Raw genomic sequence first — 13,633 nt, forward strand, 5'->3', positions numbered from 1 at the left:
CTCATCCACAATATCTTCAACTTATCTTTTATAAATCAAAAAGTGATATATAAGATCCACTAGCATCGAAAGCTCATAACCACATCCAGAAGGCTGAAGCTACTTTTTCAACACCAACAGGGTGTTCATCCAATGGTCCAGTAATCAAGACAGATCTAAAAATTCTTATAAAACCCAGAAATAAACTGACCATCCTATTTTACTGTGGTTGAACCACTATGAAACTTTCATGCCTCATGCAGTTCGGGTCAAAATCAAAAGTTTAGCAACAAGAGAACATACAATCAAATTTGTTAGTCTCGGAGACAAAAGGCAGTGCAAGCATAACTGTTGTGGGGATCTACGCCACTAAAGCAATAAGCCATAATAATAGGCACAACTTTCCTTCAGAGGCAAAGATACCCGCAACAGTTTTGCTGGCCCGACACAGAACAGTAGGAGAAAGGAAGCTTAGAATATGGGTTGCGGCTAAAGGAGGAATGCAAACCCTAGTGTTGCAAATTGAAAATTGTGAGAGGATGGTTTTATAGCACACTCAACAGGCCAGTTTTTTGTTTATACGGCTTAGAAGCATGCCACCTGTATTATTTTCAGACTAATAAATTCTTGTTCTCGTGTAGTAATAAAATTGAAGTCTTATAACAGCTGGAGTCATTTTGCTACTCGTTTAGTAGTAAAATTGAGTTCTTATGAGTGGAGTCAGCTTAGTTGAGGTTAAATACTCCCGCTATTTAAAAAAATTATTACCCCCCATTCCTCAATTAAATATAATATTTTTTTTTCAAAAAAATATTTCCTTTTATAAGATTATTTTTAAGTTGTCTATTACATTAATTTATTATTTTTTTTTATCAAAATACTCTTAATTACTTTATACTAAATGCTATAAATTAATAAGATAAAATAATTTTGTCTTGTTGGAGAAGATAGCTAACACACATTTATTAATTAGGTAAAATGTAATTGAATGAAAAGAGTGAGATGATGAATTCTGCTAATTTTAAGGCTTTTTTAGCAAAATAATACAAATTTAATTTTACTAATTAAGTTAACCAATTTTCTGTGAATTAATTAAAAAAGTGTTATATTTAGTAACGAAAGGCTTAATATTTAAGTTTTTTTTAGATAGATTAAAAGCAACACTACATTTATTACTTTTTGAAAAATTTAACCAAATTACTCTTATCTTGCATAAATACATTAACTGTAGTAATTGAGACATTAATGGTAGCGGTTGAAAAGTTGATGGACGTACATAGTAGTATAGACGTATAGTACTCAAAATCATTAAATTGATGTAAATTTTTTTATACGACAAATTGATGTAAATTATTTGAGATAAATTTGGAATGGAAATTTTAATGTTTTATTGAAAATTTAAAATATCAGTTAATATGGAAACTATTTCAATGTTAAAATATCAATATTTTAAAATTGATAGAGTAATTTATATGAATTTTGAGTTGATTTTAATTTTTAACAGTGGCAGCAATAAGGTTACTTAAACTCCTTTATTTGTAGGTTGATTTATTGAGTTATTTTAAGTTTATATCTTGTTACAATTATTGTAGGACCAAAAAATCGATTTATTCTCTCTCTAATTCTTTATATGTTTGCATTGTCTAAATATTTTTATATGATTTGTTATTTGATTTGATGATATGTTTATTACATGTTATATACAGCATTCTTAAAAATTAATATTTGTTTAGCATTAAAAAAAACAAAAAAGATTATTGAGTCATAGCACGAATTAAAACTTTCAATTATTTTGATATGATGCAGATAAATATTAAATTTTAAAGTTTGTGTTTAATAACATATAGACAAAAATGATTGAGTGTGTTTGATGAATCAAATGATAAAATCTATGATCAATTTAATGCTATGTTCTTTTGATCTTATGTGCAGAGAATGTTTGTTTATATTTTATAGGATCCTTTGGAAGAACAAAAATAAAAAGAGGAGTCAAAGGATAAAGTTAGTCCTTCAAAAGATGCGTCCAAAGCTATTTCATAATACAAAAGTTTATCTATCTTGTGCGAGATTTGGAGTGCCTTGAGGAAGATAAGTAGAGTGTTTTATTAATATGGTTTGACAAATTGATGACATGCATTTAATATTGCAACTAATGCTCAAATAGACATCTTGATCAACAAACACACAATAGAAAGAGAATGTTGTTTAAACTTTGGAAACAACAATTACTTCCCCATCAAGACTATAAATATTAGAAGTTTTGAAGAACTAAAGTTATGAACTATTAATTCTCTTAAGCATTCCAACTTTTATAAAGATATTTTTTGTATTCTCAAAAGCTCACAAAATATCTTATAAATCTTGAGAGAAAAAACTATGAGCTTAATTGTATATTCATCTATAAGACATTAACTTAGTGTATACCTGAACTTAAACAAATCTTATGATTTGTCAAGAGGGGAAAGTAGCTTGATGATCAATAATACTTAGGCTTCAGCTTGAAGATGCTAGTGTAAAAATTACTTTGTTAAGTTAGGCGTAGCTTGTAAAAATAAAACTTGATTTTTGTGAAAGTTAATAAAACTTGATATATGGATTGTAAAGAATTAAGCGTAGTCTCAATGGTTGAAAAAAAATAGTATAAATTTCTATGGTTTTCTTTCTTTTATTTGTCTGTATCTAACCCTTGAATTGTTAAGTTTGTTTTTGAAAATGCTTTATATAGGTTTGTTAATAACAAAAGTGTAAAAATTATCATGTGTTGTTTCATCTTAAGTTTTTTTTTTTTTAAAAAAAACTATTTCTATAGATGATAGAGTGGTTTTTGAAAAAGGTTTGCACAAGTTTTATAAATTCCAATATTTAATCTATTTTTTGTGATTTTTATATTTTTATAATTTCTTTGAGATTAGAGGTTGTGCACAAAACAATTTCAAAATAACTCAATTCATCTCCTCTTCAATTATTGAAGTCACTTGGTTGAAAATAATGATGTGTAAGAAAATAAAAAAGAATGTTTTGAAGTACATGAACTAAAAGGTATAGCTTTGCCAACTGTAGAGACCAAACAAATAATTAAACCACCATTATTTATATCTTATTTAATCTTTTAATGATTCCTTTATTATATCATCTACATATTAGATGTTTAGAATAATATTTAGCTCTAAAATATTTTTATAAAATATCTTAATTGTTTATATATGTTGATTGAACATGATAATTATCCTTATTTTAGTTATATTATTTTCTTTTATTTTAATTTGATTCTCTGATTTTTATATTGTATAATAAATTTATTTATTTTTTGACCTATAATAGTAAAAAAAAATAATAAGAGTACATAATTATTAAATGAAAAGTTAAAGAGTTAAATTAAAATAAAGAAAACAAAGGATCATTACAAAAAAAAAAACTTTAAATAAAACCAAAGAAACACATATTCAAGATTGAATTTATCAATATTAATCAATAACATTTATTTTTTATTATCTTCAAATGAAACATATTTTAATAAAAATAGTTAATAAAATAGACAATTAACGAGAATTTTATAAAAATAAATGATACTCCTTTCTGTCCCAAAATAATTATTGTCCCAAGTTTTTTTACACAAACCAAGAAAAATTAATAAAAAATAAAAGAGAGTAACAATTTTACTAAATTGACCTTATTACTAATAATTGTTTTATGGAAAGCGATGCAATACAATAATAATTACTAGGAGTATAAAGGGAAAATATTAATTAATACTATATTAAAAAATTAAAATAATAATTATTTGATAACAAATTTTTTCTTCTTACACGACAATTATTTTGGAATAAGAGTTAGTAATCAAATTTTTTGAAAAAAATATTACATACATTAACCCATGATTTATGAGTTTGAGTCTACCCATGACCCAATCGGCATAATTATATGAGCTTGAGTTTTTTAAGTGTTTAGGTCGAATTCAATCCGATCCAATTAAGACCTAACCATAAATGCATTGGGTAATAACTTCTATTTTTTTAACTTGACCCAACTCATACCATCTAATTAAATTTATTATTATATATAAATTAATTATAAATAAAGAACACATTAATTTTTTAGCTCATATCGTTTATTAAATTAAACCAATCATGATTTATTTTTATTTTTTAACTTGTTATTTTTATTTTTGTCTTAATTTTGTTTATATTTTCTCATGCTAATACAATACTTTATTTCTACTAAAATAAAAATATCGTATGAGCATTGAAATCATTAATTATATTATCCAGATATTTTCACAATTTAGTCTCTTTTAAGTGCATTTAGTCATCAAAGTTTAGGCAAAAAAAAATTATTATTCTAAAAAATCTTATTTTTTTACAAAGTAAAAAATAATTTTTTAAATATTCAAACCCGATTAACCAATCCGACCCAACCCATTTATAATTGGGTTGATTTGAGTTTGCAAAAAAAATTACACAAAACTCGACCCAACCTAATCCCAAGGCTGATCTTTAGATTTTGAGCCCGGAGAAATATTAAATAAGATTCTCTTATAATTAGGTATTTTTTTTTAATATTGTTTTTTGTTACAATCTTATAATTAAGTACTTAAAAATAAACAGTAATTTTTATAATATATATATATATATATATATATATATATATATATATATATATATATATATTTTATTGCATTATACAAATATAATATAATTTAACAAATCTAAAAAAGATATATCATATATTTTTTTTTAAAATTTACTGTTATCATTCAATTTATATCTTTAGAAAAAATTACATACACATAAATATCTATATATAAGGTAGACATGACAAAATGATAGATATTATATCTTTTTAAAACTCCTTCATACCTCTCTTAGTTTTTATCAAGTGTGGATAAACTTGCATGAAACTTGTTTAACTTTTTATAATTTTAATTCATTTATATATTTTTAAAATATTAATTTATGTTTTAATTTAATTTTTTTTATTTGGTCCCTCAAAGAAAATGTTCTAGCTCTACCATTATCGTCTTTCATTAAAAACACATCTTTTTATATTAAAGCTTACATATATTTTAAAAATACTCATTTTAGTTTTATTTCCATTATAATTATAATTTTTATTTGTGTTTCTTATCTTGTTTAAAAATAGATATTTAAGTATATTTTATCATAGATCCATTATATCATCATATATAATAGATAATTAAAAAATCATTTAATATGAATTTATAATATTAACACATTAGAAAACCGATACATAAAACTAATTAAAAAAGTAATATTTTTGAATCACATATCACATTTTAATATAAATAAAAAATAATACATAAAATAAAATAAAATGATAAGTTCAATTATTTATAAAAACAATATGGAGTATCACAAAATTATAAAATGAACCCCTTTTAATTCAGAGTCATTGCACTTCCAGATGGATTAATTCACAACCCATAAATTTTTTGACGGAATTGAATATCGGGTCTAATTAAACCCGACCAACCAGTGAACACCACTGTTAACACGGACGGAAGTTAGTAGTTTGTTTTCGGATTACAGCGTAAAATTTACTTGTAGACACTATTTATTGTTTTTAATTTTTATACAAAAAAGTTAAATTTTCAAGGGAAAAGAAAGAAAAACTGTGGGCAGAGAGAAACAGGGGAAATATCGCATTTTGGTTGAAGTAAAATGGTTTTGTTTTGAATATGAATTGTCATGGGTCGTGGATTGGCAGTTTGGCACTGACCAATCCCTAGTAAAAGAAAAAAAAACGTCTTCAAAATTACGACAATTATTATCTGATAAGCTGAGGGTAGTTATAGAGAACAAGGACATGGTTTTCTCTTCACTTCGCAGGTACTTTAGTATGAGGCACCAAAGCTCCAAGGTTCAGGCTTTGTATGAACATTGCAAAACCATCTTATCGCCCTCTGGATCACCCCCTCCTTCGTCCCAAGCTTTGCAGAAGCTTTCTTCGATTCTGGGTATGTCTCTTTTGTTGTTCTCAACGTTCAACTTTGCAGCTTTTTCTCCTTTTAAGCAAAAAAAACAAAAAAAAACAAAAAAAAAATGTATTCTTTTGTTTTTTAGATTGGTGAATGTTCAGTTGGTCCAATTGGGGTTTTGGGGGTGTTTTAAGTTGCTAGTGTTGGGAACATTGTTGGGGCGGGGCGAGTTTGGTCTTTTACGGTTAAATTGAAGCGTTATGTTAAGATGATGTTTTATGTTAAGGCATCTAAGATTGATTTGATTTTGAAGAATGAGAATATGCTCCAATAAGACTGTGGGGGGGGGGGGGGGGGAATAAACTATTAGGAAAGATGCATGAACTAAGACCAATATAACTTTAAAACTGAAAGCTGCGTACTTGGACTTGTAATATGGGTAATTTTTTATTATTGCAATTACTAGTCAGTCTAGGTAATTTACTTCTTCGAGAGGTCCAAGATGAATTGTAGAACGAGGAAGTAGATTTGGCCATTTTTGTTTATTTTTTGGGGTTCTAACCCTACGTAAGCACTCTCGTATTGGAATGATTGCAAAACTGAAAGGATGTTTTGAAGAGTTGATTTGTGGGAATTTGGCATGTTGCTGGATTCTGATGTCACTGATTTTGAGCAATTATTCAATGAATATAGAGAAATATGATAGTGGTCAATTGTTGTCAGGTTTGATTTGTTCTGCAAAATGAACTTCTGTTTTATCTCTGCACATTGTTAAGGTATTTATTCTGTTTCTGCATCATTTTATAAATTGGACGTTTCCTATCAAAATCCAGATTAAATTTTCATATTTTTTGAACTTTGAAATGCAGATGCTACATTGCTTTGGATAATGGAATCTTGATCTTTGTTAATTCATGACTTGGCAGACACTATTCAACCTGCTGATGTTGGCCTTAAAGAAGAAATTGCAGACGATGATCGAGGGCATGGATTTTTTGGCGCTAATGCACTTAGTAGATTAGCTCGATGGGCTCAACCAATAACTTATGTAGACATTCATGAATGTGATAGTTTTACGGTGAGCTTCACCATTTATTACACACCAGTGACACCACTGTAAGACAACTATTTATATTAATATGGTGGTAGTCAACTTTATGCGTTTGTATGTATGTTGCGTTAGTAGACTGCCTCTGCACTGCTGCAAGCTTCATGTCTATGCTCGTGTATGTTTATTGAAGTATGTTTCATTCTTGTCTTCTGAGTACTGGTATCAGGTGTTTATGCTACAATTCATTAATTGAATTCAAATATAGCCTAACTGTTCCTTGTATTCTTTTAATTGGGTTGATCATGACATTTACATTCTGTATGAAATGAGATTTACAATTAAAATAAGCGATGTTGATTGGTGCAGATGTGTATATTTTGTTTCCCTACTTCTTCAGTTATTCCTCTCCATGACCATCCTGGGATGACTGTATTTAGCAAACTTCTCTATGGCTCTTTACATGTGAAAGCTTATGACTGGGTTGAGCCTCCCTGCATCATAGAAAGCAAAGAACCAGGATATGCTCAAGGTCTGACTTGTATATTTCATTTACTTATGAGTTGACTTTCTTATTTCCTCCCATTCTTTCATTTACTGCTTCTTACTTTCATTTTTTAATTTTTGTATATGCTCTTATTTTTTTGTTAAGGTGAAATTGCTCTTGTTAATTTGTCAATTGAACTACAAATACCTTGTTCCATCATATTGCATAGTGCATATTATCCTCCTTTGGAACCTTATTTTACCATAATGCTTCAAATTATATACTCTAGATCTTCCTCAATATAAAAATATAAATAATGCTTTTGGTTCAAATGTCTATCTGTCCTCGTATACATCTAGATATTACATTTCTCCTGGCTACATGAGAACCATGAGGACACAAACTTGGTGGGTGATTGGTGTAATAGTATTGGAGGCTATATTTTGTTTCAAATGTTCACTCTGTCTTAGATCTACTGAAAGACTATGTTTTGTTTTTTCTAACTCAACTCAAAGGGTTAATTGTTTATTTTGGTTCATCTAATCTAATATATTATAATACAAAACCTGATAACTTACCTTGTCGCTATATGTTTCATCTCTTTATTATCCCTTAACTTTGGTTATCAATGGGTGGAGATGCCGACTGTTTGATATGTCTTTCCCCTTTGTCTACTAATAAAGCGGAAAAAAGAATGACAGTTATTGGAAACTAGTGCCTGTTATGATTGACTAAGGCAGTAATTAAAATCCTTATAAGGCAGATTGCTTACAAGTAATAAATAATTTCATTATGCTATGTTTTAGCTCTTGGTGGTTTACATTCTTATATATAATCTTCAGTAGAGCTATAAATTTTTTAATATTAGAGAATGTAAAAATCATCATGTTAATGGCTTATACATCCTGCTCTTCTGCATCCTTATTTTTAAGTTACTTGTTAATTGATTTCATTATTATTATGCTTTAATTTTCCTTTTATGCAGTAAGACTAGCAAAGTTAGCAGTTGATAAGGTCTTGAATGCACCGTGTGATACATCAGTTTTATATCCCAAACACGGTGGAAATCTGCACTGTTTCACAGCAGTGACACCTTGTGCCATGCTAGACATTCTCACACCTCCTTACAGAGAAGAGGAAGGAAGGAGGTGTACATACTATCATGATTATCCTTATTCAGCATTCTGTAAGTAACTGCTTAGCAATATTGCTTGTTTTCTATACATCATAATATATAGCAGTGATCAAGATTTTAATTGCAGACCACATCACTTGATGCAATTGCAACATTTCGGTTGTGGTGATTTCTGTAACCACAGTAGGCCCTGATTGTGGATTGCATCACCCACAATTGGCCTGCTATCACAACTTAGTAGAACTACATGTCATTACATCAAAATTGAGTTTCTCCTATAAGCTAAAACCAACTCATGCACATTAGCTTTTGGAGAAGTTAAATGAAAGGTTTTCTATAAAAGCTAAGAGCACAAGTTGATTTTTGTTTATGGGAGAAGTTCAATTTATTATACTTCCGTATTTTCTTCTTCTATAAATACCTATTGAGAAGTTTAGCTAAACAGACCTTAAGTCATGATTAAGGATTGATAAATTGAATTACAATTCTTAATTCTAAAAGTATATTGATGGTCTTAAGAAGTTAGAATCCTTTTTATAGAACTCACACTCTTTTAGGATGTGAGTCAAATATGAGATTTCCAGGAGTGATTTTCTTGATGCTATGGCTCTGCAGCAGTTGCAAATGCACCTATATGTGACGGGGAAGAGGAGGAATATGCATGGCTCACAGAGTTAGAATCACCTAGTGATCTTTATATGCGCCAGGGGGTATATGCTGGTCCAGCTATTCAGCTTTAGCTCTGCTTGCTTGGATTTAAAAGCAATTGCTTGTTTCCTGCTGTGAAGGGTGGATGATATTAATGCCTGAAAATATACTTATCCCATTTTGCTCCTGGAAGCTAGTGACAAGAGGATCTAAAATGCTGATGGATGGAATGTTCTGGTTTATTTGTGCCTCCTTGTGCTGGATGCATATTTTGAGCAAAGATTTTCGTAAATAAATCTGCATTTTCTCATTAGCTTGGAACAACAAATCTTTGCTATAGTTACCAGTGGCTATTGTGTTTCATACCATGTTCCCTCATTGTTACAAGTTATAGATGTTCTGTCCCTGCACATTAATATAAGCATAATTGTTTTGTAATAATTATCATAAATATGGTATGTACAAAACGGATTCCTGTGTAGCCGTAATCAAGTATGGTAATACTTTTAGTATAATGGAAAAAGATGCCCTGGCATCATCAGTCTGTGGGTTGCAAATGACATTCGATTTGCCAATTTCCTGATACAAGTCTGCAATTATGAGCCAAGGTTCATTTTGATTTTCTTTTGAGATAGTCTAAGTTCAGGAGACGTGATTTTAGCAAGTCTTTGTAAACGAAAAGCATTTTCCTTTCCCTGTTTTTTAAGGTAAATTTAAGCATTTCCCTTTTCTTTTGGTTCAGGGTACGTGCTGGTCCTAGTTGTCTTAAACTATTAACTAGGTTTTGGTGTCAATAAATATTCTTTCTTTATTAAAAATTCTCATCCTTTATATAGACCTTATTCAATTAGGTCAAATTATAAAGGTCAATACTTTAATAAGTGGATAAGAATTTCCATGTTTTGACGAATAAAAGTATACAAACTAATAAAAAAATAGATTAAATTATTTTGTTTTCTTCTAATTTATTTTTTTTAATTCAATTAGGTCTTAAATATTTTAAAATGTTCCAATTAGGTCTTGTTTTTTTTTTTAAAAAAAAATCAAATTGAACTCATTTGAAAAAATAAAAGTTCTAATTGAACTTTTTAAAAATAAAGAACCTAATTGAATCTTTGTTAAAAAGACCCAATTGAATCTTAAAATAATATAAAAAAAATCAAACCTAAAAGATAAATTAGAAAACAAAAATGTAATTTAACCAAAAAGATACAAAGAATAAAACCAAAATATAAAAAATTAAAGATATTTATAAGAACTGAAGCCAAAAACTATTGCAGAGTCTAAAATTAAAATTAACGATTTCCTTTATAGGCGCAGGGTGAGGCGTAAGAAATTTCAATCCTATATCACTAATGCTTAGCAGTAACAGACGGAAATTGTTCACAAGTTATGTAGAGAAGTACCATTACAAACACTGAACTACCAAACAACAACGTCTCAACCTCTCCCTTCTTCAAAGGATGACACAGTATAAAATCTTATTGCCGTAAGCAGAGGGACTAATTCACAAGTAGGGTTCTTTCAAAAAAAAGAAAAAAAGTTACACCGACGAAACCATGTTACTGCCCCAAGTTATCATCCAATCACATAGTAATTATTTCAGTTCAAAACACATATCTTAAGACTAACTCATCAAGTAGATCTGAAAACCCCAGAAGGCAAGCAACTATATCAAAAATCAGGATTTTCCTTGGTAAATCAATGATGACAATGATTATGATGCAGAATCATTTCCAGAATAAGATTTTTTGGATCAATTGAGTTCACTCTAAGGTGATCTGAAAGTTTCACCAGCATATTGCACACTTCCAAGTTCCTCTTCAATCCGAAGAAGCTGAAAAGAAATTGAATACATGTGTGTTAGATCACTTCATTATCATACTAACCATTCACATAATTTTAGCAATTGACTGCTAAAGAAGCATTCTAAAAATTACTTTTCAAGAACAATGATATTTTATCTATTAAAAACAATATAAATAAAGTTTTGAAACTGAGACATACTAAATAGAAACATTAACTATGAATCAATAACTCTTAACTCTACATGATTATACTCAGGTTTGTGTTTCACTTTTATCAATCTTTTACCATGCCGAGTCCATTTCAAGCCCAAATAATGCAGATAAGTGTACCAAAAGGAAAAATGAAGACGAGTTAAAATAGGTTAGACACAAAGATTATATGGAAACATTTGATTAATGAACACACTTTGCAACAGTCTATTCATAATGATTTCTATGGTGTCATAGGGTGACCTAAAATCCTTGAATCGAAGAGGAACACAAGTTCCAATTACCTGATTATACTTTGCCAATCGCTCACTTCGGCAAGGAGCACCAGTCTTTGTCTAGAGGACAAAATTTGGATAATCAATATGAAAGTGATAACACCACAGTATAATGTATGGTAGCTAAAAAGATTAAATTCACCAAAAAAAAATTAAGGATATAGAACCTGTCCACTGGCCAAGCCAACAGAGAGATCAGCAATGAAGTTATCCTCAGTCTCGCCACTCCGATGACTAACCACTACACCCCAACCTGCAGCCTTTGAGTCAAGTGCAGCCTGAATAGATTCGGTCACTGTACCAATCTGGTTAACCTGCAGTCAATGGACAACACAAAACAAATGAAGCATTAATTGCAACTGTAAATTCAGCCAACAACTATCTTGAAGCAAGCTGTAAATTCAGTTGGTGTTTGATTAGTTTCGATAAAATGCAAATAAAAACAACTATCTTAAAGCAAGCTGCAGGAGGAAATGTTCGGGAAACTAAACAAAAATATAATGAAATAATTCTAATAATTGAAAGAAATTTTGTTTAAGGATGCTAACCTTTAGAAGCAAACCATTGCAAGCTTTCTTTTTGATGGCCTCAGCTATTCTCTTAGGATTTGTAACTAACAAATCATCTACAAGTTGAATATCAACTGAAGCAAGCAATGAAGCCCATGAACCCCAATCATCTTGATCAAACGGATCCTTAATTGACACAATGGGAAATTCTTTAACATAATTTTTATATAGTTGACCAAGACTCTGAGTAGAGTGAACATGAGCTCCATCATTTGGCTGTTTCATGAAGTTCAAATCATACTTCCCATCCTTAGTGTAAAACTCTGAAGCTGCAACATCCATACCAATTTTAATCTGCACCATTGTTTTTTATTTCCAGATCAGCACAAGTGAATATTCAAATTATGCAACAGAAATAATCAAAACTTCACCCACCTTGCCAGTATAACCAGCCTTCTCAATGGCATCCACGAGTAAAACAAACCCCTCCCTGTTATCTTGAACACTGGGAGCAAATCCTCCTTCATCTCCAACATTACATGCATCTTGTCCATATTTTGCCTTGATTATTTGTTATGAACTGAAAATCAGCTCAATGTTTCCTAGCATTCGAGGTCTAGGACCCTCCCAAGAAGAAAGAAAGAGAAGAAGGAAACTCTAATATTTTTCTCTGCTACCTTCATCACGATACATCATTCATTCTTATAGGCACTGCAGCTACTGGATAGAGACAAAAGGTTCTAACAAGAATGGCACTACCAGTGGAATAACAGAAAAGGAATAATAAGGAGCAAATTATAACAGAAATATGTAAGTGGCAGACAACCACTAATTCTATAGCCACTGAGAAGCTGCCAACTCAACACTGTTGTTGGAATTGGTTACGCAGAATCATTTAGAGATATTGTGGCTTGGTTATCTTCATCTTGGGCCTTTGGTTTGTGTATCTGCTACTGCTGCTTTATTCCATTCATAACATTATTCCCTTTAATACAAGATAAACTGTTCTACCAGAAATAACCAAGTTAACTGATTGTCACCATATATAGATCGCTGGTGAGATTGAAAAAATCATGGAATTTATGCTATAGATAATATGCAGTCAGGAAAATTGGAATTAAGACTAGCTATCAAATCATATGTAATACCTACCTAAGAACCTAATATTAGCACAGAAGTTAATATCCGAACTCATCAATTCACACTCACCAAACAATTGAATTATTGACGAAAAAGGCAGACATCACGTTGAATGCCAAAATGAGAAAAATGCACACAAAAGATGCATTGTTTTATCAGCAAAAGATAATACTTTTTATATAAATAAAAGAGTACCAGAGGTACTAGTATACATATGGTTAACTACCCGAAGGATGGTTCCGACTCAAACTAAATGGAGTCTAGATTGGAACCACAACCAGGGTAGAACATATTAGTGAAATGTATTAACATGCTATGTTGCCAATCTTTACTGATACAAAATGCTTACTCTAAGATTACTAGTCCATTGATTGAAGTGCATAGAAAAATCTTTCTCCAAGTACCTCAACCATGTCCACAACAGAAAAGTTGCGTCTTCCATAACTTTGTTGTTGTCAA

At 30.0% G+C, this 13,633-nt stretch overlaps 2 protein-coding genes and 1 non-coding gene across 3 annotated transcripts; 1 reads left to right on the forward strand and 2 right to left on the reverse strand.

Annotated features, from left to right (window-relative positions):
- Positions 1–325: 325 nt before the first annotated feature.
- MIR4412 (microRNA MIR4412) lies at positions 326–413 on the reverse strand. Its single transcript, NR_048757.1, has one exon. It is a non-coding gene; the product is annotated as a microRNA MIR4412 (primary transcript).
- Positions 414–5,600: 5,187 nt separating this feature from the next.
- On the forward strand, positions 5,601–9,773 carry LOC100807889 (plant cysteine oxidase 3). Its single transcript, XM_003522894.5, has 5 exons — positions 5,601–5,953; positions 6,841–6,992; positions 7,332–7,494; positions 8,435–8,635; positions 9,200–9,773. Exons 1-5 carry the CDS (start codon positions 5,803–5,805, stop codon positions 9,322–9,324), a joined length of 792 nt encoding a protein of 263 aa, XP_003522942.1. The 5' UTR covers positions 5,601–5,802; the 3' UTR covers positions 9,325–9,773.
- Positions 9,774–10,464: 691 nt separating this feature from the next.
- LOC100811302 (enolase 1, chloroplastic) lies at positions 10,465–12,886 on the reverse strand. Its single transcript, XM_014774697.3, has 5 exons — positions 12,470–12,886; positions 12,074–12,388; positions 11,693–11,839; positions 11,535–11,585; positions 10,465–11,069 (listed from the first exon to the last, which is right to left on the reverse strand). Exons 2-5 carry the CDS (start codon positions 12,374–12,376, stop codon positions 11,004–11,006), a joined length of 567 nt encoding a protein of 188 aa, XP_014630183.1. The 5' UTR covers positions 12,377–12,388; positions 12,470–12,886; the 3' UTR covers positions 10,465–11,003.
- Between the last annotated feature and the right edge of the window lie 747 nt (positions 12,887–13,633).

This window comes from Glycine max, chromosome 4 (assembly GCF_000004515.6).
Source record: "Glycine max cultivar Williams 82 chromosome 4, Glycine_max_v4.0, whole genome shotgun sequence".
Taxonomy (NCBI): Eukaryota; Viridiplantae; Streptophyta; class Magnoliopsida; order Fabales; family Fabaceae; genus Glycine; species Glycine max.